We start from the raw sequence: 26849 nt of genomic DNA on the forward strand, positions 1-26849 counted from the left end.
TTATTTTTAAACCTTTAAGGGCCCCCCAACCCCAGAGGTAGTCACTGCTTACTACTTTTTATTTATCTTTCCAGAAAATGTTATACATATACAAACACATGTATGTACACATGGATACAGACATCCTGTTTTTTTCTTCTTTTTAAGGTAAGCTCTACGCCCAACATGGGGCTCGATCTCAAGACTCCAAGATCAAGAGTCACATGCTCTGAGGCGTCTGGGTGGTTCAGTAGGTTAAGAGTCTGACACTTGATCTAGGCTCAGGTCATGATCTTGAGGTTCATTAGATCAAGCCCTGAATCGGGCTCCATACTGACAGCAGGTATTCTGTCTCTCGCTCTCTCTCTGCCCCTCCCCCCGTCACTCTCCTCTGTCAAAATAAACCTAACAAAAATAAATAAATAAATAAATAAATAAAGAGGGGCACCTGGGTGGCTCAGTCGGTTAAGCACCCGACTGTGGCTCAGGTCATGATCTCCCAGCGTGTGACTTCGAGTTCCGCGTCGGGGTCTGTGCTGATGGCTCGGAGCCTGCAACCTGCTTCTGATTCCGTGTCTCCCTCTCCCTCTGCCCCTCCCCCACACGCACTGTCTCCCTCTCTCTCAAAAATAAACATTAAAAAAAAAAAAGAGTCACATGCTCTGCCTACTGAGCCAGCCAGGTGACCCACAGATGCCCTTGTTTGGACAAATAGGGCCAAACTCCACCCGCTGGGCAGCTCCGTGCTTCATGATCACGTATGAATATCTACGTCCATCACTGTAACAGTTGTATGGTATTCCACTGCATGGATATATCACAATTTAACCAATACCCTCCTGATAGACATTTAGGTTGCTTCCAAAATTTCTCTCTTACAAATATCTTTATGCATGATATCTGTACTCATGTACCCCAGCTCAGTCGGTTAAGTGGTCAAGCGTCCAACTCTTGATTCCGGCTGCGGTCATGATCTTGAGGTTCATGAGATCGAGCCCTGCATCGGGCTCCATGCTGACAGCAGGGAGCCTGCTTGGGATTCTCTCTCTCTGCCCCTCCCCTGCGTGCTCTCTCTCCCTCTCTCCCAAAATAAACTTAAAAAAAAACCCAAAAAACAAAAAAATCCCTATAATATCAATTCCTAGGTATAAAACCACAGGATCCCTGGGGTGCCTGGCTGGCTTAGTCAGTGAACTGTACAACTCTTGATCTTGGGTTCGTGAGTTCAAACCTCACACTAAGTGCAGAGATTACTTAAAAATAACAAAAATCTTAAAAAATATTTTTTAAAAATAAAACCTAGCATCAGTGTTTACATACGTGCCCCAGAACTGATAAATGATTTCACCAATCCTCTCAAAACAGTATAAAAAAGTTTGCTGACTTCTCCTACCCTTGCCAACATGAGATATCAGTAAGCTTTTCAATTACAGTATATTCCATTCAATAAAAATGACAGCTTGTGTTTTAAAACATAGTTGTTTTTCATTTACATCTAACTGATTAGTCAGGTACATGTGGTAAAAAATGGAAGACAGCGTTTTAATTCCAAGCTTTCTTTCCCTCTTGTTTAAAAGGCATTAAAATTTTTTAAGTGTATTCATGTATTTATTTAACTTAAAAAAAATTTTTTTTTTAATGTTTATTTTTTTATTATTGAGAGAGACAGAGTGCAAGAGGGGGAGGGGCAGAGGCAGAGAGGGAGACACAGAATCTGAAGCAGGCTCCAGGCTCTGAGCTGTCAGCACAGAGCCCGATGCGGGGCTCGAAATCATGGACCAGACCGCGAGATCATGACCTGAGCTGAAGTCGGACGCTCAACTAACTGAGCCACCCAGGCGCCCCTTACCTAATTTTTTTAATGTTTATTTATTTTTGAGAGAGAGAGCGTGCAAGTGCTAGTTGGGGGGGGGGGGGGGGGGGGGGAGGAGACACAGCAGCCTCTGTGCTGTCAGTACAAAGCCCAAGGTGTGGGGCTCCAGAAGCCAAGAGCAGGATGCTTAACCAACTGGGCCACCCAGGCGCCCCTAATTCCAATCTTTCTTATGTAAATACACACACACACACACACACACACACACACACACACACTGGTTAGAACACTTCTCATTTATTCCCTGGAATACCCCATTCTCCCTTTATCTCTTAGGGAAAACTGATAAATCAGGGAGTCAAACCCATGAAGTAGGACTTCAGAGTAATTACTTTCACTTTTTATTTCTACTTTTAAAAGTAATAAACTATCAAAAACAAAAAGAAGTAACAAACTACCAGCAAAAGACTGTTTCAAAATGGCAGGCATCATCTGGAAGCAGCCTCAGGTCCTTTTTACCTGCCCCAATTTTTGTCTCCCCAATTTTTGTCTAAAGTGCAGCCAAAAGGTCTTGTCTCGTCACTGACGTTTCTTGTTGCAATTGACTAGAATGTAAGCCTAAGGAGGGTGCACCTGCCAGTCTGCGGCTGTCACCCCAGTGCCCAGCAGTGTCTGGCCCAAGTCTCGATAAATGTTATGCCGCAAGAATCACTGCGTGGATGGATGGACGGACACGCAAAACACGTTGAGGCACGGCTAAAAAGAGGACAGTAATTCTCTTGGCACCTTCACAACTCATACGGAAGGCAATGATTAACCAGTTCCAGAAGCGGCCTGGGGGACAGCTGTGGAATACACGCATAATCTCTCGTGGGGACTGCCTCGAAAGAGGCGGTGCTTTCTTAGACAGGCACATTTCTGGTACACGTTTAAGTTACGCTTCAGATACTGTCCCAGTTACACGGGAAAAGACGTGGCTCCACACGTACAAACCAGAGAGGCCAAGGGTGCACCCTTCAGCATGAGACAGCCCTGAGCCCCAACTGAGGCTCTGCTGCTGCTTTCTCTGGGACTTCACCTCTCGGAACCTTGCTTTCCTCATCTGTACCTTGGGAGAGCAAGACCTACCACACTGCAGTCTTGTGAGGACCCAAGAACATCATGTGCCTTCAGGGTTTATCAGGACCTACTGGACCTACTGGACATCCCTAAGAGCTACCGCCGACCCTGAATCATACCGAGTTTGAGGCCTGCTAGACCCTGACCAGTCCGAGAAGGAAAGCCTGAACGAGAATGAGCCTACCTCCCACTTGCATCCCACATGCCGGGCGGATGATTTTCCAGGGGGCATCCAAGGTACCTTGGTTTTCACCCGGACACTCCGCCGCACATTCACGGTGTCCCCTTTCATTCCGCGCTTATGAGATTTCTGTGGAAAGGGACAAACCCAGGGTCACTTCCCCACACAGCCGGCTGTGGTGTCACTCTGGTGGCACCCACTTCCAACTCCGCAGGGGAGCCTCTTCTGACTAAGGCTGCTGCTGCCGTTTCTGGATCAAGGGCCGCCTACCTTCTAAGCAGGCAGCTGACCTCTGAAAGCAAGCGCATCTGTCTCGGAAACCTTTGGAGTTTGAGGCGCGAGGTGGCCGGGTTGGGAGGTGGCCCCCTGCTCCACAGCCTTAACCTCGCCCGGCCGGCAGGCTCCTACCTGGCTGCTGGTTGCTGATGGTTTCGGGAGTTTTTTTATGTGGACGTGGACAGGAGTGTTCTCATCCACGTGAACATGTAAGGGGGGAGTTGAAGAGCGGTCCTTCATGGTTCGCTTCTGGCAGGCGGGGGAGGACAACACAAAAAAGGTTGATCTGTGGATGAGTAAACGGGCATAAAAACCAGAGCTCAGAGCCTCTGGGGGCCACTGAAAGCCTAGCCAGCAAGCAAGCAGGACAGCTACCAATTACTGGCATGGGGGCAGGAACGAAGGCAGCGGTGCTATTCCCGCAGGCTGCTGCAGAGATCCCAGCTGAAGACCACTGGGAAGATCTACGTCCACTCAAGACAGGGGTCTGCCAGACCCGCACGTTCCGCAGAAGAACCCGAACCCAGCCCCAGGGTCCTCAGCGCTGAATCTCCGTCCAAGCCTGCTGGAATGCACAGCTTTTCTTCAGACTCAGTGTAGCACAGTGGGAGAGGGCAGGAGAATCCTTCTGCACGGTAATCTGAGCGGGCAGATTAGCGCAGGAGACTCACAGAACGGTTAGAGCACAAAACAAATCAGGCAGCAGGCAGGTGAGAGAGGACGACCACAGAGAGCGATAGGAAATGCTGAGGTGAGAAGGTTGCATAGATTCTGAAGAAAACATAAGCAGGGCAGAACCCCCAGCTGCACACCCCTTGCCATCCACCCCCCCCCCCGCCATCCCCCCAGCAACTATCCCTTCCCCATTCTTTGACTTTTTTCTTTTCTTCTACTTCTTCTTTTTTTTTTTTTTTTTTCCTTTTTGGAAGTTTTCTCAAGCTTTTGGAACTGGGAAGGATTAGGTTAAGACAACCTCCTCACACCCAGCAGCTGGGCCACAAGCAAAAGAAAAAAAACCATCCCAGTCAATCAGCAGGACAGGCATGGAAGCACCCAGCAGAGCGAGGGGCCACAGTGGTGCCAGCAGGGAAAGGCAGGTCCTGGAAAAGGTGTGCAAAAGCATTGGTGGTGGGGCCGCAGACCCGAGGGCTGCTCCGTGTGCGCGTCACCTACCGTCACAGTCACACTGGGCGCAACACAGGGTGTCCGCAAGACCTTTTTCTGCGTGAGACTTGTTACTCCGTTCTTCCCACACGATGGAAACCTGCACCCAGGCACAAGAACCAGATTGTAATGGAAAAATACGGCTCTTCTAGTCCTTAGATCTCCCGAAATTACACACAAGCTTATGACTAGGAGAACCAGTCTGGAATCACTTGGCTCCCTTTACACGAGCACCAAGCACGCCTGGTGTGCCTGGCAGCGGGATGGAAACAGGGGGTGATGGGCATTCACAGGGCTGACCCTGTAACCTGCCACTGCATCGCACATATTGTGACCTTTTGCTGAAACGCCCAGCTGTCATCCTGTCTGTCGAGCGGCAAAAAGCAGGCGGCACGGGAGCCACGGGCAAGGTACTAACTTGGCCAAGGATGAAAGTGCTCAGGGACTGTGCCTGGAGCAGAGGCAGCCCTGGAAAAATGCTCAGTGAAGGACAGACATAAAAAGAATCAGGGGAGTGTGTGGATGGCTCAGCTCACCAGCCGACTCTTGATCCCAGTTCAGGTCAAGATCCCAGGGTCCTGGGATTGAGCCCCGCATCGGGCTCCGAGCTGAACATGGAGCCTGCTTAAGATTCTTTCTCTCTTTTTCTCTCTCTCCCTATACCCCTCTACCCTGCTTGAGAGCTTTCTCTAAAAAAAAAAAAAAAAAAAAAAAAAAAAAAAAAAAAAAACATAAAAAAAAGACCCAGCAGGCCCAGCAGGCCCAGGAACAAAGTCACTGTGACTCAAATTTCATAAAATTAACAAACATTCAAGATGAAGAAAAGTTACTATTTCCCCAAATATCCCTCATTCTACCTTTTAACGTCTTGAAAAGCAGGGTTATTTTTGTTTTAGAGAGTTTTTTTTTTAATAATATGTGCAATTCATCATGCATACACATAAACAACCCCATCACCAGATTTGCAAATATAAAAAAAGTTTAATATCCAATATTTTGCAGCAGAGCGTCTGAGTCAAGAATGCCATGACGGAAAGGGACTTGGAAAATTCATTTGATCCATCCCACTACCTCCTGACAGCCCCAAAATATGGCTTCGCCCTCCCCATCAATAGTTCTGGGAAAATAATGTAACCTAAAGATGCAACATAAAAATTCTCGGGCACTGTAGCATGCATCTTGCTGTACGTCTATTACACTTTGATGAAAAAGAAAAAAAAATATTTATTGCGCCCTACTAGTCATTTGGGCAAGGAATACCAAATCTGAGTAAGTAGACAGGTTTTTTTCCCCCCTCCTCACTTAAAAGCCAACAGATTTGGGAAATCTCTCTCATCAGGCTTGCCATACAATCACCTGGATTGCATCCATACCTTGCTGACAAATCCACCTCCCACATCATTGTTATTTACATGCAGCCCTCTTTCAAAAAGGACCTGCATGCCTCCTACTCCAACAATGGTGACCCTGTTTGCTCCTGGGAACTGGGGCACCTGGGGAGGGAGGGCAAGAGGGAGCCAGAACTGGGATGGCCTGCCTGCACTTTTTTCCTCCTTCCCTTTCAAAATGATTTCTCAATGTCTTGGACCAGACTTTCAATACACAGAACAGGGAAGCTGGAAAGAGAAGCCCCCGGTGAGCCTGGCCTGAGGGCCCCTGACCACCTTTCCCTGCCCTTCCGCAGTACCTGGGGGAGCCGCCTGAGGATGAGGCAGACATGGCTAGGCATCAAAGCCGCAAAGGTGGGCAATTGGGTCAGCAGGCTCTGCTCAGGGGGACCCAGAGGGGCTTGTCAATAACAATCTCAGGGGCCCGGCATCAAACGTCCTCTCTGAGGGGAGGAGGGTGGAAGCCTTGGGGGTGGCAGTTGGATGAAAACTTGGGAGGCGCTCCTCTACTGTCCAAGTCGCACAGCAACTGTCCTGCCAAAGTGGGGGGGGGGGGGGGGGGGGAGATAGGAGAGGCTGAGCGACTTGCGGGGCAGTGGATGGACGGCCGGTAGGTGGGTAGGGGGCGCGGAGGAAGCTCCCCTCCCTGGGGACGGGCGAGGGGCGGAACTTCGAGGACAAGGACCACCACGCCCAGGCCCCACCCAGGAGTGATGGGTGGCCGTCAAAGGGAAAACCTGAGGTGCTGGCTGGCGTGCGTGGAGGGCGAGAACCGCCAGGTCCCCAAGTGGGCCCCAAAGGGCCGGAATCCGAGAAGGGAGCTGGAGGGATATTCCGGGCGGGGCCAGGGCAAGGGTCTCCTAGGAGAAGGGGGCGTTCCCGGCAGAATAGAAACCCGGAGAGGACCAATAGTATTTGAAGGCGATAGGGGCGGCAGCTGCAGGAGAAAGGGGGCGTTCGGCCACAAGTGGGTACCCCCGACGGCGAAGGGAAAATGCTCCCGGGCGCAACAGCCAGCGGCCGCCAGGACTTAGTATCCGAGTTAGAGCGGGTCGGACGCCGGGTGGTGCAGGGAGCGGCATGGGACCCCCGGGGAGGCCCCCTGGGCTGGTGATCCCGCTCCCGCGGGGTTGGGCGGCAGGGAGACGGCCCCGGGGAAACAGCACTGCCTACGAGGCGCGGACAAATAACTGCCGAGCCGAGGCCCGCAGGGAGGGAGAGGCGGCAGGGGCGACGCCCACCGGCGGGCAAGGGGCGCGGGGCCAGCCTCCGGCGGCGGGGAAGAGACGACGACCACCCACCAGCGGGCAGGAGGGGACCAGTTTCTGCCCATAGAGAGAAGGGCGAGGCCCCGCCGGAGGGCGGCAGAGGTGGGAGTAGAGTCCCGCCGGAGGCCAGGTCAGGTGGGAGGCGGCCGGCCCGCCCGTTAGCCGGAGGAGGAGAGGGCCCGCGCCGGGGGGCGGGGCGGGGGCCACATTCTGACGGGAGCGGGACGAGCGCGCCGGAGGGCTGGAGGCAGGGGCGGCCGGGGGGGAGGGGGAGCGGCGGGGGCCATCCCTCCCTCCGGGACCCAGCCCGGCGGCGGCGGCGGCGGGGCGCCCCGAAGCGCCCGGGGTCCCGCCTGCCGGCGGCCTCTCACCAGGAGCGACACGGCTGCGCCCAGAAACGCCTCCTTATGAAGTCGTTGAAGTCGGAGGCCAGGGCCGTGCCATGGAGACGCCGCGGCGGATGCAGTGCGGCTCCCGCGGCGACTCCTCCCCGCTTCCGCCTCCTTTTCCGACACCCGGTCGGCAGCTCGCCCATTGGCCAGTTCAAACCCCCCCAGGAGCCTCTCGGGTTTCGCCATTTAGACCCAGCCCCTGGCGTCACAGAGATGCCCCGCCCCACAAGAAGCTCCGCCCTTGTCTGGGCCACGCGTCCCGTCGCCGTGGAGACGCGCGACGCCACTAGAGGGCTTTGCCGGGGCTTGCCCCGCCGTTCAAGGCCCGGCTGGCCCTCCGCCATTTTTAGCCCGTCGCGGTCCCCGTCGCCGTCCCCCTCGAGTCCCCTAACTGGAAGGAGCGTTAAAACTCTACCCCGGGCCCTTTGATACGTGTTGGGAAACGGGGCTCCGACTGGGGACACAGAACGAGTAATCGGCCGGAGCGACGCGCAGCTTCTGACATCCAGCCCCTTCAGTAGTCCGCTGGTGGCGCACACCACCCAGACTCTGATATCTCGCCCCTTCCCACAGCTCCTCCTCTATCCTTGTCCAGACTGGAGGAACGGGCCGCGTCCCCCTCGCTCCTCGCCGCCCTCCTGCACACTGGGCGCTGCTGTGTGTACAGACCTACTTCCATGAGGTTCTCGCTGGGCCGCCATCTTCTCGACTATGCTTCCCTGTGGAGCAATCAAGGGGGGCTGTCACGTGGCTCACCGCGCCGCCCTGGATTCTGGGAGACTTTAACATCCTCAGGCCAATCTGGCCTCGGTCGCTTGACGTCCTCATGTCCATGACTTTCCCTTGAACCTCAGCCATGCACCCTCAGGGTCACACAACTGGTACACGTGACATCTGAAATTCCAGCTTCCCGCTCTCCACATAGTACTTGCTTTTCTGGCTTCGCTTTCATTTTCTTCGCATTGGCTAATGCCCACCATATTCATTCCCCGGTGTTAGGGAGCCCTCCACGTCCATTCATCTTCTCCCTATTGAATAAATAACGGGTCTCCTGTTATCATTCAACCACCTGAGGTTCTGCAAGGATGAAACCCACACACCATGGCCTCCACCTTCAGCTGAGCCCTCATCGCCACCCAAAATTGTTCCATTTGTCTCTAGATCCCTTCTCTCTCCAAGTGGCTTTACCAAACCTTTGCCTCTCCCGTCTCATATTCCCCACTCTCCTTTCTCATAGAGAAAAATACAGCCATCAAGAATTTCCTCTACCTTCTCCCTACCTATCTGCACTCATTTTAAGTCCCCACCCCGCCTCCCCACCATCTTTTAGTTCCTCCCTTCAGAGGAAGTGATGTCCTTCTTGCTGCCCAAGGTAAACTTCTTACTGCCAGGCCTAGATCAAAGATCTCAGTAAAATGTCTCTTGCTACCCCCAGCACAGAATTGTTGGTCATTTCTCACTGCTCCCACATTCGCTGAACCAATATTAAGTCCCTGCTATGTGCTAAGCCCAGTTCAAGGGATGCTAGACCAACACACCCTACCTAGTCTTCAAGGAGCACACAGCCAACCTCTTGGACTTGACCAGATATCATGGTTCAAACTTTCCTCTCTCCACCCACTGAAGGATTTTGCCCATGTGATTTTGTCTGCTCTTCACCCTCTGAAGAGGGCCCTTCATAGCCAGTGCAGTTCTTTGGGGCTTTTGTGATGGAAAATCTTAGGGGCGCCTGGGTGGCTCCGTCGGTTAAGCGTCCGACTTCGGCTCAGGTCATGATCTCACGGTTCGTGAGTTCAAGCCCTGCGTCAGGCTCTGTGCTGATGGCTCAGAGCCTGGAGCCTATTTCAGATTCTGTGTCTCCCTCTCTCCCTGACCCTCCTCCGTTCATGCTGTCTCTCTCTGTCTCAAAAATAAATAAACATTAAAAAAAATTAAAAAAAAAGAAAAGAAAATCTGAGAATGGACAGAATTGAGAGGTCACCACACGTGCGCACACACACACACACACGCAGCACTGGGTGACAGGAAGGAGGAGGAGGAAACGCTTCTCAGAAGATTGGGAAGGGAGGGGTGGTGGAAGGGAGACTGAAGAAGGGCACAGGAACCTCTGTAGTGTGTGGAAGATGTGGGATGGAGAAGAAAAGGAGCATATTTTGTTTTAATGTTTATTCATTTTTGAGAGACAGAGACAGACAGCATGAGCGGGGGAAGGGCAGAGAGAGAGGGAGACACAATCTGAAGCCAGCTCCAGGCTCTGAGCTGGAGCTCTGAACTTACCACAGAGGCCGATGTGGGGCCCGAACCCACAAACAGTGAGATCATGACCTGAGCTGAAGGCAGACGCCCAACGAACTGAGCCTCCCCATGCCCCTGAAAAGGAGCATATTTAAGAGTATAGCTGTGGTAGGGGGATCTATCCTTTTGTAGTGTTTGAGAAATGCAAGGAAAGAGCTTGAGTTATTCTTATATTACTTTGTATTGCTGGACCGACGATGTTTTCTTTCTTTCTTTTTTTAATGTTTATTTTTGAGAGAGAGAGAGAGAGAGAGAGAGGGGGGGGGGGAGGGGCAGAGAGAGAGGGAGACACAGAATCAGAAACAGGCTCCAGGCTCTGAGCTGCCAGCACAGAGCCCGACGTGGGGTTCGAGCCTCAAGATCATGACTCAAGCGGAAGCCTGACACTTAACCCACTGAACTACCCAGGTGCCCTGGACCATGTTTTCTGAGTGCAAACCACTTTGAGCCTGGCCAGCATTGACCACTTTTTTTTATTTTTAATTTTTTTTTAAGTTTACTTATTTATTTATTTATTTATTGAGAGAGCAGGAGCAGGGGAGGGGCAGAGAGAAAAGGAGAGAGAGAATCCCAAGCAGGCTCTGCACTGCACCCAACCTGGAGCTCTAACTCACAAACCACGAGACCATGATCTGAGCCAGTCGCTTAACTGACTGAGCCATCTAGGCGCCCCGACCACTTTTTTTTTAAGGGCAATACCCAGGGGTGCCTGGGTTCCTCAGTATGTTGAGCATCTGACTTTGGCTCAGGTGATCTCTCATGGGGCACGCTGTTCTCAGCACAGAGCCTGCTTTGGATCTTCTGCCCCCCTCCGGCCCTCCCCCACCCACACTCTCTCTCAAAAATGAATTAACCCAGAAAACAAATAATCCAGTGAAGAAATGGGCAAAAGACATGAATAGACACTTTTCAAAAGAAGACATCCATCCAGATGGCTAACATACATGAAAAAAGGCTTAGCATCACTCATCATCAGGGAAATACAAATCAAAACCACACTGAGATACCACCTCACACAGTCAGAATGGCTAAAATTAATAACCTTGGTAACAACAGGTGTTGGCGAGGATGCAGAGAAAGAGAATCTCTTTTGCGCTGTTGGTGGGAATGCAAAGTGGTGCAGTCACTCTGGAAAACAGTATGGAGGTTCCTCAAAAAGTTAAAAATAGGCGGCGCCTGGGTGGGTCAGTCAGTTAAGTGTCCGACTTCGGCTCAGGTCACGATCTCGTGGTTTGTGAGTTCAAGCCCCACGTTGGGCTCTGCGCTGACAGCTCCTGCTTCGGATTCTGTGCCTCCCTCCCTCTATGTGGTTCTTCCCCACTCACACGCTGTCTCTCTGCCTCTCTCTCTCTCCCAAAAATGAATAAACATTTAAAAAATTTTTTTAATAAAAATAAAAATGTATGATCAAATAAACACTAAAGGAGCCACCATTCAGCTTTAAGAAATAAGAGATTAAAAATTTTGTAGGGGCACCTGGCTGACTCAGTCAGGAGAGCATGCGACTCTTGATCTCGGAGTCATGAGTCCAAGGCCCGTGTTGGGGGTGGGGGTACTTAAAACATCTTTTTTTTTTTTTTAAAACCAGTAGACATTATCTCAAAATGTTAATACGACCATTTTATTTTCCTTGTTCTATTTTTCCCAATGTCAACAACGAATGTGAGCTTCTTTTGTTAGTTAGAAACAACCACAGTTGGGGGAGCCAGCCATCAGCCCCAGCATTGGGCCCCCACCCTGCCAGCAGCTCACAGCGGAGGGAGACCCCTGAGTGTCCCCCACCCCCACCACCCCGGGCTTAGGCTCCAGCCTCTCCATTTGCCCAAGGGCCTGATTACCAGTTCTTTCCATCCAGGAGCATCTCCTCCAGGGCCCTGATGCAACTGCCACAGCCCTGCCCAGGGGAGAAGGAACCTGTGCTCCAGAGTGGGCCTGGCTTTTCCTTTCAAGTTTTGGGTGGAGCTGGGAGAGAAAATTCTCCCAGATCAAGGCTTGCTCCTCTTAGACCCTTTGGCCAAGACCCTCACTGGCCCTGCCCTTCGGAGGTTGGATGGCCTCCAGTCTCACTGAGAGTATTGATTCTGCAGCTGTCCAAACCAGCGGTTCTCAAAGTCTCCACGCCAACAGCATCAGCATCACCGCGGAACTTGGTAGAGATGCAAACCTTGGACCCCACCCTGGACCTAGGGAACCAGACAGTCTCGGGATGAGGCTCAGCAACCTGCGTTTTAACAAGTTCTGTGGGTGATTCAGGTATACTCCAGAGTTTGAGAACCACTTTCCGGACCCTCGGACTTGGAGGGCGAATCTAGTCATGCCTCTTCATTTTACAGAGGAGGAAACTGCAGGGTTTTAAGCGAGGAGAAGGGACCCGGCTCAAGTGGCAAAGGTGAAAGTGAAAGTTAGATGATCTGTTTCCAGAGACCACCCCCCACTCTCTTCTGACTCAGGCAGACCTCCTTAGCCCATCTGGATCCACTTTGTCACTGTCTGGAGGGTTGCCGTGAAGCCAGCAACCGTCAGTGCACCCTTCCCACTGTGCCAGGGACGGTGCTCACCTGCATGAGCTCAGCAAAGCCTCGCGACATCCGGTGAGCTCGGCATGAATGCTAACCCCATTTTACAGAGCTGAAAACTGAGGCCCGAGAAAGCTCATTACATTTGCCCAAGGTCACAGGGTTAGAAAGTGCAGACATAACTCAAACCAGCTTTCTCTCCTACACACACACACACACACACACACACACACACAGCCCCAGGGGCCTATGTCATGGCCAGCAGGAGCACACTGAGGTTTGCAGAGACTGCCGCCTTCAGGGAGGGCTCTTCCCCAGAGCCTACAATTCAGCTGAAAAACCAGCAAGGAGACAGAAATCTCCCTGAACGGGCAAAACAGTTGGCAAACAGCCAATGCCCCAAAGCTAACTGCCATTTACTCATAGGAAAGCCCTTTGTCTCTTGATTTGCAAACAATTGTACCAACCTTGCAGGGTGGGGTAGAACAGATTAAAAGCAGTCCACCTCGAGTGAGTTATAGCAGACGAGGTTCCTGCCCACTGGCCCTCCTTCCTGCTCAGGTCACGATCTCACAGTTCGTGGGTTCAGCTTAGGTCACCATCTCATGGTTCGTGGGTTCAAGCCCCAAGTTGGGCTCTGCACTGACTGAGGAACCTGCTTCGGATCCTCGGCTCTCTCTTTCTCTCTCTCTGCTCCTGCCCAGCTTGCACACTCTCTCTCTCAAAAAGAAATGAACACTGAAAAAGAAAGAAAGAAACCATAATGTAACATATTAGGGAAGGTTTCATGCTCAGTTTTGTATGAAACTTCCAAATAAAACATTTATACTGGTTAAAAGCAGACACAAGAGGCCACATACTATATGATTCCACCCACACGACAGTTGGGAAAAGGCACAACCACAGGGACAGAAAACAGATCTATGGTTTCAGGGGCTGGAGTTGGGAGGAGGGTACTGACGATAGGGGAATTTGGAGGGAAATGTACATATTCCACATCTTCATTGTGGTGGTGACCGGACTGTTTACGTTTGTCAAAGATCATCAAAGTCAACTTTTTTTTTTTAAGCTTCTTTATTTATTTTTGAGCCAGGGGCAGGAGGGGCAGAGAAAGGGAGAGAGAAAATCCCAAGCAGGCTCAACGCTGCCAGCGGGGAGTCCGACACCAGGCTCAAATCCATAAGCCGATGAGATCACCAACCACCTGAGCTGACGTCAGACGCTTCACCGACTGAGCCCCGCAGACGCCCCTGGGAATCAGGAATCACCCGGGTGGTTTCGTTCAGAAAGTCACGCCTCACCCACAGCCTACCTGGTGCAGGGGAGGGGGGGGTGCAGAGGGAGTGGGATGAGTCAGTAATCTGCATTTAACAAGCTCCCCAGGTAACCAGTGGGACAGGGAGGGCAGGGCGTGTGTGTGTGTGTGTGTGTGTGTGTGTGTGTGTGTGTGTGTGGTTTGGGGCCAGGACTTCTGGGTCAGGACGGGATTCCAAGCTTCCATCTGCAGCCCAGACCTGAACCCTGAATCCCAGGCTCGTACAAGCCAACAACCACGTGATGTCTGCACCGGAATCCTGACCGGCACCCCGAAACCAGCCCCACCCACCGTCTTCTCCATTTGACTTGATGACAGGTCCATTCCTCCAGAAATTCAGGCCCAACGCTTCGACATCATCCTCAATTCCTCTTTCTCTTTCTTGTCATTTAGTTTTAATTTCATTATCCTAAACTTAGCTCTTGCACCAACACGGCCCCGAAGACGTGTCGTGAGAGCACGAAGGCACAGAGTGGTTCCAGCAGCTGGGGGCGGGAGGGGTGCCCTCCAGAGACAAAGCACAGACCAGCCTGTCAGCGCTGTCCACGCCCTGCAGTGATGATGTTGCTGGTCTTGCCATGCCTGGACCCGAGGCGCTCCATGGCTTCCACGACATCTGTGCCCTCTTTCACCCTGCCAAGGACCACCTGCTTGCCATCCCAGCTGGGCAGTGCAGATGAAAACCTGGTGACCAGTTGTGCTGCGCCCAGCATTTGCCATGGGAGAGATGTCAGGAATACATTCTCAACATCAAATTTCTCCCTGTAGATGGACGTTCCCCAGTCCTCAGAGCGTGCAAGTTTTCTGCTGTCTTGGGAACTTCTACAAACAGCTTGAAGGAGGTGTGGCCCAAGGGCTCAAGAGCACAGTGGGCTTGACCATGGCTAGGCAGCACAGGGAGGCTCTGGGTGTCCGTATCTGCAACCTCCTATCCTGCCTTAGAAATTCTGTCGGTTCTGCCTTATTACCACCCCACTGCTAGTGAACACCCCGGGCTGATGCATCGTTGTATTGCAATGGGTTCCTGGCTCCCTGGGCCCACCTACAGTTTATTCTCAGTACAGTAGCCAGGGTGATCATGTTAAAATAAGTTAGACTGTGTCGTTTCTTTCTTTTTTTTTTTTAAAGATTTTTTTTTTTAAGTTTATTTATTTTGTGGGAGAGAGGCAGAGAGATAGAACCCCAAGCAGGCGCCACACTGTCAGCACGGAGCCTGATGCAGGGCTCGAACCCACAAACTTCAAGATCATGATCTGAGCTGAAATCAAGAGTTGGACGCTCAACTGACTAAGCCACCCAGGCACCCCAGACCATGTCGTCTTTTGGCCTCAAACCCTCTGTCTATCTCCCTCCTAGAATGTCAGCTGCACCAGGTCAGGGATTTTTTGGCTACTTTTATTCACTGCTGTACCCCTAATGCCTAAATCTGGCCCATAAGAGGGGCTCTATAAATGATTATTTTAATGAGCGAAGGGGACACCTCAAGCCTGGAGGGGAAAAGTGACTTGCCAAGGTCATAGTCATCTGAAATCAATGGCTTTCACTCTTGGAACAAAGCACCAATCCTATAGCTTTCACCCAAAGTCCTTCTCACAGACATTCCAGGTCCTGGGACCAAAGCCAGGCCAGCCGGCTAGATATCCCAGCCAGGGTAGAACCTAAGATAGCCCAGCCTCAGGGGGTGCCTGTCCAACTCTGCCAGGGCCCTGGTGCTTCCACAACCAAGTCAAGGAGCTGCCAGGGGAGAGGGGCTCCCCTGACAAAGGAAACCTAGGCATGCCAGTGCCAGTCTTGTGCTGGTGGAGGCCAAGGCAGCCACGGCCAAGGCAAGGAGCCACCGCCCTATGCCCTCCAGCTGCCTGAGTGCAGGCACTGGAGACGGCTGCTGAACCTGTGAAGGGCAGGTGGAGAGGGAGGAAGGCCAGCAGTTCTAAGCAGAAGAGCAGAAGACGCGGAGCTGCTGTGCGTAGCCCGGCAGCACAGGGAGGCGATTCCAAGTGCCCCAGGCTCCCTTCCCCATTGCTGGCTCCGTCCCAGCAGAGGGCGCCCCTGGCCCACAAGGTCCACATTCTGCTTTCTTTCGCCCTCTGGCGGCCACGCTGGTTAGGGCCAGAGGGGAGTCTTGGATCGCTCCCACCTCTCCCAGGGGAAGGGTGGCAATTGCACAGGTGAAGATTCAAAGGGAAGGAGGCTCAGCAGCCCCGGGTCTGGGTGCACCGCCCCCCCCCCGCCCCCCGACCAGCAGGGTGAGGCCAGTGATGCCCACGACAGCCCCAAAGGGTGAGCATTCACTGTGGGCCGGGCCGGGCCATTCCATACCCACCCGGCCATGACAATTCCCTTCCATGTCCATTTCACCACCAGACTAAGACCCAGGGAGGGATGGCATCCACACCAGATCACCAGGCAAGGAGATGGTCATGCCCAGTCAGCCTGACTCCTCCTCCAGGCTGCCCTCCTCTCTCTGCTTCTCCAACTGCTCAGCCATGACACCTCCACATGGGCACCCTTGGTGGGAACCCTTCCCTCCCAGACCTCGTGACACACAAAGAGGCTCATCCAGGAGTTAGACATATAAAGTGCACATACCAGCTGGCTTTTATTGAGGGCCTACCATGTGCTGGGCACCAAGTCTGCAAGGGCCCTCCTCTCACCCCCCCTGTACTTCCCACTGGCCAGGGGAGAGGGTGGGCCCAGGCAGGTGAGACCCAGGCGTCGAGTGGGGAGGGGACTGAGGTGGAGGTAGAAGATGGCAGAGGGGCCCCAGCAGTTGGGTCTGCGGGGAAGGCAGGGCTCCTGGTGTCGGCCCAGCTTGGAACTGAAGGCTGGGGAGCCCCCCACCTCCCCCCCCACCCCGGATCCTGAGTCAGGAGGGTGAGAGGGCCTGGGAGCCCTGCCCTTTTGCTACGTGAACTTCGGGGAAGGGGACCCATCTCTGAGTGGTTTCTCCCCACGTAAGGTGGGGCCAGAGGGCAGAGTGGCCATGCCTAAGGTGACAGTCGGGTCTCTATGGGGTCTGTGGCTTCTGGTGGCGGCTCCTGCCAGCGATCTCCAGGTCCGCTCCCTGGCCAGCTGCGGCCTGCTCCTGAGAGCTCTTCTGGAGTCACTGCCTGGACCTGGTGAGACAGAAGGGGCGAGAAGAGAGAAAGAGAAAGAACGGGAGTGGGATATGCAGAGGCAGAGACAGGAGAAGACACAGAGAAGGTCCGAGAGACAGAGACAGGCAGGGAGAGAAAGCTTGAGGTGGACACAGAAATGCAGGGAGCCACACACAGAGACAGAGCTGGAGGGAGGGAGGGAGGCAGGGAGAGAGGGAGGGAGGGGAGAAGGCAGGCTGAGAAGGGGAACACAGAGACCCCGACGACGCAGTCAGCCTGCGGGGGAGAGAAAACCGAGGCACACGGAGGAGGGGGGGCAGGGGCTCTTCCCAGCCCCGCCCTCACCTAGAGCTCGTCCCGAGGGTGGTGGGGGTGGAGACTGTGCCCGCTGCTGCCAGCCAGGTCCAGGGGGGGGCCACGCAGCGTCTTGTGAGAGCCACTCCAGCTGATGATGCGGCCGCTGTCATCGTCCCAGGGTGAGGATGTCTCCGTGTCGCTGAGCCACTCGGCGTCCCCTGCGTAGTGGGTGGGAGCGGCGAGCAGGGGCCGCGCAGAGAAGGCACGCAGGTCCCGTGGCCAGAAGTGCGCCTTGTACTGCTCACTGTGAGGCGGGGGGGAAGGCTCAGGAAGGCTGAGGTGGGGCCCCTGCCTGGAGCCCGGGCACCTCACCTGCCCGAAGCCCCTCACTGCCCTCCCCCTCAAGACCTCACGACAAACTCCAGAAGCGGAGTTTCTGTCGTCTCCATTTTCCAGACGGGGAAACTGAGGCTCAGAACAGAGAAGTGGCTTGACTAAAAACCACACGGCAGCACAGAGTTTACACCTCGGTTGGTCTGACTCCAAAGCTAGGCTGGGATACTCCTTGGTGACCTCGCATTAGTGACTCAGCCTCACCAGCCTCAGTCTCCCCAGCCGCCCAGCGAGGGGACTTCATGCTTGTGGAGGTAGGCTCCCCGGGGTCAGGTGACCCTGCCGTGCCCCCACCGGAGACTCACTTGGGGTGCTGGTCAAACATGATGGGTAGGAACTCGTCCACAGGCAGCATTCGGCGCAGGGGCTGGGAGGCCAGCAGCTTGCGAGCACCCGCCAGGCTCAAGACATACGCCAGCGTCCAGTAGGAGTACCCGGCCACCACCAGGTGTGGCAGCCCCCCCACGGCTGCCTCTTCCTCAGGGTTCACCTGCTTCCGGCCCAGGTAGCTATGGGCGACACCGAGGGGCCCGGGAGTCACTGTAGGTCCTAGGGTGTCAGAGGACCCCTTCCCCAGTTGCATCCCACAGGCCAGGTTCGGTGGGGAGGCCGTCCCTCTCCCCTGCCCCTGGAGGCACAGGCTGCCTACATCAGGTCCCACAGGAGCTTCTCTGCCTCCACCTCCTCCATAAGCCGCTCCAGTCGCCCCCTGAAGTTGCTCTCAAAGCGCACATCGTCCTCAAACACTAGGACCTGGGCCAGGCCCCTGGCAGCGACCTGTGGTGTGGGGGAAGGGGACACAACACAGGGGGATGGCTCTTTAGATTCAGGCTGTCCCCTTCCACCTGCCTGACAATGACTGACTCTCCCTGGCCTGAGTTATATGTCAAAGGTTCAGCCCTGGCCATGTCAGTCACTCAGCTGCTCCAAAGCCTGCTGGGGCTCCCACCGCCTGGGGACTGAAATTCCAACATCTCGCTCTGGCATTCAAGGCCCCCCAGGCCCCCTCCCCTGAGGTAGAATCTTCAAGTAGAATCATGACAGCCATCATAACCTTTGCTGTATTCACAGAGCGCTGCCATACCCCAGGGGCCACAGAATTACTGCTTATCCCAGGGACCCTCGAGAGGCAGGACACACGACGTCCCTGTACTGTAGTAAGGAGACGGAGACACAGGGAGGTACGACCACTTGTCCAAGGACACAGCCCGTAGCAGAACTGGGATCTGAACCTTCATCTACTGGACTCCAGGCCCAGTTCCTCACCAGCCCTTCTGGACTTTTCTAAAGAAAGACCCTAGCCCCCACGATCCCTAAGAAAATGTACTTTTTGTAACTTCTGGAAATGTGAAAAGAACATGAAATCAGCACAGTCAACGGTGAAATAGAAATCACGTTCAGAGACAATCTCAATCTGCTTAGAGACAGAGGGAGACAAACAGAAATATGAGCTCACATGCACATATTTTGGCTGCAGTAGAAAATAAAAACAAGAAGTGGGCCTGGGTGCTGCCTCCTGGAGGGGGCACCGTCCCCTTGCAGGGCCAGTCCCCTCGTCCCTCCTCAGTGGCCAGGCAGTGACCTCTCACTGGTGCCCATACCGGCAGCCCTAAGCTGAGTCCTCCTGGCCAAGTCCCAGGCCTTTCTTCTTCCCACTTCTGAACATACAGTTCCTTCCTGCCTCAGGGCCTTTGCTCCACTGTTTTCCTCTGCCCAGAAGGCTCTTCTCACTGCCCTTCAATGCCACCCTGACCCCACATCAGTCCAGGAATCTAGGCTGGTCCACACTCTAGGACAAGCCTGTATACATCTACCCTCCATGGCAAGCTTGGTTCTTCCTCGGTTTCTGTGCCCTCCTCTGGTCCCTGAGCCCCAAGAGAACCAGAAAGGCCTTTTTTTTTTTTTTTTTTTTTTTCGTTTGTCTCCGTATTCTCAGAGCAGAATATCTCCTAGCACACAGGAGGTGCTCAACAGAGATGACAGAATGAATAAGGTACAGGGATGAACACAGTTTAAAGCTGCAGGCCAGGTCTTGGGGCGCCTGGGTGGCTCAATCGGTTAAGCGTCAGACTTCAGCTCAGGTCATGATCTTACGGTTCGTGAGCTCAAGCCCCGCGTCGGGCTCTGTGCTGACAGCTCAGAGCCTGGAGCCTATTTTGGATTCTGTGTGTGTGTCTCTCTCTCTCTGCCCCTTGCCCACTCACACTCTGTCTCTCTCTCTCAAAAATAAATAAACATTAAAAAAAATTAAAAACAAAAAAGCTGCCGGCCAGGTGTTTAAAAATATATGAATTCACCCACGGATTCCCTTGGGTGCTGAGCACAGAGCAGTGAGTAGGGTGGCCCCGCTCTGCCTGTGGGGGGTGTGGGCCAAAAGGGGGTTCCTCACCTCCTCCCAGATGGAGTAGTGGCTGAGGAAGCAGCCCACCTCGCCCTTGGTCAGTGTGCGGCCTGAGTAGGGGTCCTGGTAGCCAGGGAGCAGGTCCACGCCGAGGCTCCTCATGATACTGCTGTTGAGGGTCCTGAGGGAGACGGGACTAATGGGGTACGGGGTGCCCGCCAGGGACCCATCCAGGGGCGCCTCGCCTGTGCCTGTTGGGGGCACCCTGGAGTTTAGTTTGAAGGAGATGTCATCCTTGTTACTGCTTCATGTGGCCTGACGCTGTCAGAAGATGTTCCCCAGAATGAATGTGGGGAACACGGTATCTACTCCTTGGGCAGACGCCCAGGGAAAAGATGGACATCCTGCCATCTGAAGGGCGGGGGATGGGGGTGGGGGTGTAAGTGGCAAACAGCAGTGGGCAAGTGCAGCCGTGGGACCTCTGGTTTCCCAGGGCCACGTGACTGGCCCGCTCCCACCCCCACCCATCAGGGACCTAAGTCCAAGATGGAAAAGAATAAGCCTGATAATAATAAAGACGCCTAACTTTTGGAATACTTACTACGTGTCAGGCCCTGTGCAAAATCCTCACTGAGCCCTTACAAGTCCTAAAAGGGAGACACAATTGTCTGCCATTCACACAGCAGGGCTGAGAGGTGGCGGTAACTTGCCAGAGGTCACCCAGCTGGTAAGTGACAGAGCTGGAGCGCAAGCCTTGGGGCTCCAGATTCTGGGCCTTAACCACCGTACTCTCCTCCCTCCAGTAGGCTGAAGGAGGCCATCCTGTCCTATCGGGGTCTGCCCTGGGGTTCTCTGTGACACAATGACTCAGGCCCTGTTTGAGTACCTCGTGGAACAGCTAACGCTCAATTCATTTGTCTGCTCTCCCCATTCCTAGGGGGCTCCAAGGGACCACACTGCTCCCTCAGCTGCCCAGGGCCCCACCCCCAGGGAGACTCACCGGCCATCCACAGCATCCACCACGCGTCCAGATATCTCCATCTCCCAGAGCGAGCTTAGCATGCGTTCCCGGCGGTCGGGCCGGCGGGCCAGGCTGATGACAAAGACCTGGAGGAGGAAGGGGAGGTGGGTGCAGAGTCGGGGGTGGGTGCAGAGGGAGGGGAGAGCCCACCCACCTCTTCACCCCGCTCCTGTGGGCTGAGGGGACTTACCTCATCAAACCCCATTTTGCTGGGTTTCTTTGGGGGCCGGGACACGTGCGCTGAGGCCCACATGGGGGGCCCGTCCACTGCAGAAGAAAAGTACCCCCTAATCATGAATCCCTACTGGCTCTTGTCAGCAGTGACCCTGGAGTCCTAGCCCCCCACTTCATTTTTGCCCCCTCGGCAGAACACCCAGCAGGAAGAGCCCTCAGAGATCATAGAATTCACCTGCCTTCATTGTAGAGATGGGGACAATGAGGCCCAGCGGGGAAAAGGACTTGCCCAGAGACGAGGAATGAATTAGAGGTAAGGCTGAGACCCCAAGCCCACTGCCCAGTCAGGTCCAGGGCCTGGGAGAAGGGGCACAGGGGGTGGCAGGGAACAGTGGCAGCCGGCTAGCACCCCATCTCCCAGCCCTCACCTAGCGCCTCCAGGATCAGGTGGATGAAGTTAACCTTCTCGTCCTCCAGCCCCTGGTGGGATTTCACAGGCACGTTCATGTACCCATAACGGTGCTTGTTGCACACGTGGACCGCGACTCCTGCGGAGAGAGGCTGGGTGGGTGCTGCAGGCGGGGCAGGGCTCTCAGAACCCAAAGCACGTGCCTTCTTGGGGACTCAGTGTCCCAACCGTGGGGCTGCAGGGAGAAAGGGCTTTACTCAGACAGTATCCAAGGGACCCTTCTGCTGAGATGGTTTACTCATTCAACAGATGTGTCTAGAGTGGGTGCTGGGTGCTGGGGGATGGTGGTGAGCATCCTGGGGAGGGAGGAGCAGACAAACTCCCACCTGACCACAGCCGTCGGGCCAGGCCAGCCCCACCCGCTAAAGCTCCCCCACCTATGCCTCGTCCCTGCTGCCCCGCCTGGATCCAGCACCATCGCCTTGTGCCCAGACCCCTCTAAGCAACCCCACACCTCCTGCCCCGCCCGCGCTGCCCTCCACCTTTTCTATTTCTTTAATATTTGTCACCTTTATTGTAATTACTTATTTCCCTTTTATCTCGTATGGACTGCGAACTCTTCAGCGACAGGCGCACAGTATTTACTTAAAAGTCAACCCCATGCCCAGCAGGGAGCACAGAGCCTGGTCCAGAGCAGGGACTCAGTAGCTGGGCGCCGGAAGCCTGAATGATACAGACAAAACCCCATTACAAAATTCCTTCCAGTGGCTGCCCCTTGAAACAGCGGTAGCCTTGGAAAAGCGAGGGAACACTTCCGCTTCTTCTCGCGGATTTTCCATGACTCTGTTTTCCCTTCGCTCACTTTTTGCACTTGGTAAGATTTCCTGTCTTGCCTGTCTGCAACGGACTCCACCAATACCCCTTGCATGAAAAAGCCAGTTACCACACTTTCCCCTCTGGCCACTGTTGGCAGCCCGCTTGCTCACGTACGGCACTTCTGGATTAGATGGTCGCTTCTCATTCTCCCCGAATTAGTCTCTTCTTAAGATTCTCTTTTCAACGCTGGTGTCTCTGTCTCACTCCCATCTCTGACTCTTTCTCAGGACTGGATTTAGCCCAATTCAGCCCAAACACTCTCCAGTAATTTCCATTTTAAAAATAATGCCAACATCAGAGTGTTCCTGGCTGCCCAATGTTCTCAGGCTAAAGACCAGATGCTTGCTGGTCAGGTCCACATAGGCTGGCCCCTGCCTCAGCCTGTACCATGTCTCCCTCACTTATTGGGGTCCTGTCACCTGCCTTCTTACGTTCCCTGCTACCACAGGGCCTTTGCACTTGCCAGTCCCATTGCCTGAAATGCTCTTTCTTGCTCTTATTGATGCTTTCCCGTATTTTAGATCTCAGCCTCAAAGTTCATACCCTCCAGGAAGCCTTCCCTGACCAGATCTATTCTGGTCTAAGCTCCCTGAGCACCTAGAATCAAGAAACATTCCTTCCTGTCATGGCTGTGATTGCACATTGATTTGTGAGCTCCTTGGACTGACTGGACTGGAGGTTCCAGGAGGGCAGAGGCTGCCTGAGTTTACTCACCACTGTCTCCCCAGTGCCTGGCACATGGTAGGTGCTCCATAAACATTTGCCTAATGAACCAATACATGAAAGTACCAGGAATCCAGAAGAAGGACATCTAGCCTACTGGCACAGCGGGCTCAAGAAAGGCTACGACCTGGACCAACAAGAGTTTAACAGGATGAATTGGAGACTGGAGAAGGGTGTGCAAAGCAGAGGGAACAGCATGTGCAAAGGCCCAGAGGCCTCCAGGAATGCTCACAGAGAGCTGGTCCTCACCAGCAGCCTGGCAGGAGTAGGCAAAGACGATGATATCGTCGAAAGGCCAGGTGTAGTTGGGGTGAGGGGGGTAGAAGGCGAGTTGGGCTGCTCCCTCAGCCCGCAAGGATACCAGGAAGGTGGAATGGACCATGGGGACACGGAAGCAGCCCCGGCGTTGGCGGTTCTTGGTGGGGAAGTAGTCGGCTGTGCGGCGGTAATAGCCCTGGGGAAAAGGGTTGCTCTGAGCTATGACAGCGGCCCGTCCTCCCCAGAGCACTGCTCCCCCGCCATGGCCCACAGACCTGAGGCCTCCATCCCAGCCTTACCTGGGGGGTGATCCCACACCAGAAATTGGAGTAGTAGGTCTGGGAGTCCAGCATGGGGGCCACCACGGGCAGCCGCTGCTCTATCAGAAGCCTCAGTGTCTGGTTGTTGGTCAGAATGTTGTCTGTATCTGCAAACTTTTGGGAGGTGGCTGTCACAGGTCCCAGCCTTGTCTGGGCTACACCCCCAAGGATTCACTGAGTGGGATCCCTCTGGATTGCCAGAGACCCCACATATCTCCTGGGATCCGAAGGGTTTCCGTTAGAAAGTTCGAACCTATAAACAAGGTAAGTTTGTTTCTGGACCAAGGATCTAGTCTGGAGCACTGGTTCATGGATTGGGTCCAGGGGTTAAACCTGAGTTGCTGATCTAAGAACTTTACTTAAACATTTTTTAATGTTTATTTATATTTTTGAGAGAGGGGGGGTGCCTGGGTGGCTCAGTCGGTTGCACGTCTGGCTCTTGGTTTCAGCTCAGGTCGTGATCTCATGATTTTCTGGGTTCAAGCCCCGCATCGGGCTCTGCGCTGGCAGCATGGAGCCTGCTTGGGATTCCCTCTCTCCCTCTCTATCTGCCCTTCCCCCACTCACACTGTCTCTATCTCTCTCAAAAATAAATAAACTTAGAAAAAAAAATATTTTTGAGAGAGAAAGAGCATGAGCAGGGGAGGGACAGAGAGAGACGGAAACAGAATCTGAAGCTGGCTTCAGGCTCTCAGCTGTCGAGAGGGGCTCATCAGCTCAGAACCTGATGCAAGGTTCGAACTCCCAAACTGTGAGATCATGACCTGAGCCAAAGTGAGACGCTTAACTCACTGAGCCACCCAGGTGCCCCGTGAGAACTTTATTTTAGATCTGACTTAGGGAGTAGCGTCAAAGACCTACTCTGAGTTCTAGTCCAGGGAACCAGGCTCAGTTTACACTCTGGGCTCTAGGAATCTAGGCTCAGTATATACCCTGCAATCTGTCTCAGGGATCCAGGCTTAGTAGCTAATGTGAACTCAAACATGGGGATCCAAGCTCAATATCTGGTCTGGGTTCTGACCCAGGTTGCTAGCTGGAGGGTCCAGCCTACAGGTTTGTCAAGTCACAGCAAGATGTCTATCAGGGACTGATACCGCCGCCTGAGGGAAACTCCCATCGTAGCCAGGCTTTCTTACCAGGATGTAGTCAGCCCCCCAGTCCCTGGCAAAGGTCAGGGCTTCCTGTTTCAACTCCATCAGAAACTGGTGCCTTTCTTTGGTCCAGTGCTTGGGACCCTCTTCATCTGGGTAGGACCTGAGAGGGTAAAGAGACGAGATGTTCCCCTGGGGCAGGTACATGTGGTCCTCGTCTCTGCAGAGCAGCGGACAGAGCCCTGGCCTGAAGGCTGTGGCTTGGGGCTGTCCCCTTTCCTCTCTAGGTTATAGCTATCGCCCATCTCCCCAAGAACCTTGCCCCTGAGATCACCACCTGGGCGCCCCCTCAGGCCTCCAGACCACAGCTGCATAGTCATCACCCACAGCGGCTAGCCACTCCTGCAGCATCTGTGTGGTGTTGTCCGTGTTGTGGTCCGTGGCACACCTGGGGACACGGGGGGGAAGAAGGGTGAGGGCGCGGAGCCACAGAGGAGCCAAACCCCGAGGCAGCCGTGACCCCTGGAGCACCAGCACCTGTGAGGCTAGACCCTTGGGTGCTGCAGCGGAAGGAGGTGTGCTACAGAGTGAGGCAAGCAGCCGGGTCCCAGTCACAGGTCTGTGACCCACTGCGGGACCTCAGGCAAGTCCCATCGGTCTCTGGGCTTCACTTTCTGCCTCTGTAACTGCAAGCTGTCCTGCGTGGCTCATGGGCTGAGACGGCAGCATACGAATGCATTTGAAAGAAAAAGTACCTCAACTCTGAGGAACACACCTGCCACGTGCCCCCGATACCCTCCGTCCTCGCCAGGAGACAGGTCAGTCCCTTCCCCTTCTCAGGACTGGACAGAAGAGCTGCTGCCTCCCCTGCCCGAAAGTTGTAATAAGGACCAAGCCATACTCTGAACATCCCCTGAGAAGGGCTGATGGGACGGAGCTCCCTTACCACAGAGCATAACCTCTCCTCTGTGGAAGGGACTCCCAGGACAGAGGGGGACGCAGAGGGCTCGGCCAAGACCCCAGGTTTTAGGCGAGCCTGCCCCTTTAAGCCAGTTCCCCAGAAGTGAGCACTAACTACGTGTCACGTCTTGGCGGGGTGGGAACTAACTAACTCCCAAACTGTGGTCATTGTGGGCCGCCTCCCCAGGCCATGCTCCACCCCAAGCCCGACTTTGGTGTGTTGTGGGGGGTAGTGTGTCATTTCTCTCGGTTTATCCCCAACCTCAGCTTGGGACTCCTCCCTGTTCTGGCTTCCACAGACTGTGGCCTCTGATTCCAGCGCCCTGTGGGGACGGCTGGGGGAGAGATTCTAGGGAAGGGGCTCTGCCCTCGGATGGCAGGACCCACACCCTCCACAGAGAGGCTGGGACCTGCCCAGAGAAGGAGCAGTTCTGACCCCTCTGCAGAGCAGCATGGAACCAGACTGATAGCACCCTCACCTGCTCCCCAGGATTCCCCAGTCCTGCTGATCTCTGCCACGTGGGGACCCAGGGAAGGCCAGCTGTTCCTGTCTGCTCCACTCCGGGTCAAGCCAATCACAGGGCCCACGGGGCTTAAGTTTGGGCTCTGAAGCTAGGGCAAGAGGACCCCACTTAAACCCAGAGGAGGTCCCCATTGGAGGAGTAGGGGCCGGGGTGAGTGTTTCGGGGTCAACCTAAGTCCTCAGAGGTCAGTCCGCAGAGCCAAGGGGATAAGGGGTTCTTTCCAGGGGCTCGCGACTGCGGAGGGCCTGTCTGCCAGGGGAGGGGCCTGTCTGGGTGGTGTCTGGACGAGCAGACGAGCCCATCTGGGGTGGAGGCTGTCCGTGGGACCCGGGGGTACATGCCCAGAGGGTGCCAATGCCCAGTCTCTCTCACCAGAGGGCCAGCCTGGCCCGGGGGTAGTCCAGCCGCTCCAGCGCGCCCAGGTAGTGGGGCAGTGAGTGCTCGGCATTGCGGGCCAGGATGGTAAGGACCACGGCGGGCAGTGGTGGCTCCACGACTCCCGCAGCCTGGAGCCTCGCCCCCAGCAGGAGCAGCAGCTGGAGCAGCGGGGCGGCGGGGGCGGCGCGCATGGCGGGCGCTCGGGCGGCGGCGGCGGCGGCGGCGGCGGCGGCGGCGGCAGCGGCCCCCGGGGCTCTGGCCCGGCCGAGGGGAGTGGGCG

General features: G+C 54.6%; 2 protein-coding genes across 18 annotated transcripts in view; both read right to left on the reverse strand.

Annotated features, from left to right (window-relative positions):
- Nucleotides 1-8329, reverse strand: part of ODF2 (outer dense fiber of sperm tails 2) — a 35601-nt gene extending 27272 nt beyond the window's left edge. The window contains exons 1-4 of one of the 15 annotated variants that reach the window (XM_047830250.1): nucleotides 7560-7749; nucleotides 4542-4632; nucleotides 3501-3617; nucleotides 3153-3221 (exon numbers count right to left, since the gene is read on the reverse strand). In XM_047830250.1, the coding sequence (XP_047686206.1) occupies nucleotides 3153-3221; nucleotides 3501-3617; nucleotides 4542-4632; nucleotides 7560-7723 (441 nt within the window). In that variant the 5' untranslated portion in view covers nucleotides 7724-7749. Of the gene's footprint in view, nucleotides 1-3095; nucleotides 3222-3500; nucleotides 3655-4541; nucleotides 4633-6219; nucleotides 6455-6657; nucleotides 6734-7221; nucleotides 7322-7559; nucleotides 7750-8249 lie in introns of those variants that run through there. The other 14 variants (XM_047830249.1, XM_047830241.1, XM_047830247.1 and 11 more) reach the window with 14 other exon arrangements.
- A 7943-nt stretch (nucleotides 8330-16272) lies between these two features.
- Nucleotides 16273-26814, reverse strand: CERCAM (cerebral endothelial cell adhesion molecule). Of its 3 annotated transcripts, none has more exons than XM_047829900.1 (13): nucleotides 26564-26813; nucleotides 25045-25155; nucleotides 24753-24870; nucleotides 23596-23730; nucleotides 23288-23492; nucleotides 21459-21578; nucleotides 21047-21123; nucleotides 20836-20942; nucleotides 19884-20016; nucleotides 18144-18271; nucleotides 17800-18003; nucleotides 17150-17405; nucleotides 16273-16822 (listed from the first exon to the last, which is right to left on the reverse strand). In XM_047829900.1, the coding sequence occupies exons 1-12, from the start codon at nucleotides 26758-26760 to the stop codon at nucleotides 17150-17152; spliced, it is 1791 nt and encodes a 596-aa protein (XP_047685856.1). In that variant the 5' UTR covers nucleotides 26761-26813; the 3' UTR covers nucleotides 16273-16822. The 3 variants fall into 3 exon arrangements, with proteins under 3 accessions (XP_047685856.1, XP_047685855.1, XP_047685857.1); XM_047829899.1 differs by having other exon boundaries at nucleotides 16273-16989; XM_047829901.1 differs by lacking the exon at nucleotides 25045-25155 and having other exon boundaries at nucleotides 16273-16989; nucleotides 26564-26814.
- Nucleotides 26815-26849: the final 35 nt, after the last annotated feature.

This window comes from Prionailurus viverrinus, chromosome D4, assembly GCF_022837055.1.
Source record: "Prionailurus viverrinus isolate Anna chromosome D4, UM_Priviv_1.0, whole genome shotgun sequence".
Lineage (NCBI taxonomy): Eukaryota > Metazoa > Chordata > Mammalia > Carnivora > Felidae > Prionailurus > Prionailurus viverrinus.

Excerpts from the sequence above, each read along its gene's own strand:
- CERCAM (XM_047829900.1), bottom strand. The coding sequence starts at position 26,760 with ATGCGCGCCGCCCCCGCCGCCCCGCTGCTCCAGCTGCTGCTCCTGCTG. Across the intron at positions 23,493-23,595 it reads GGTGTGGGATCACCCCCCAG|GGCTATTACCGCCGCACAGC; the intron begins GTAAGGCTGGGA and ends CCTTTTCCCCAG. Across the intron at positions 18,004-18,143 it reads AAGCTCCTGTGGGACCTGAT|CTACCTGGGCCGGAAGCAGG; the intron begins GTAGGCAGCCTG and ends TGTCGCCCATAG.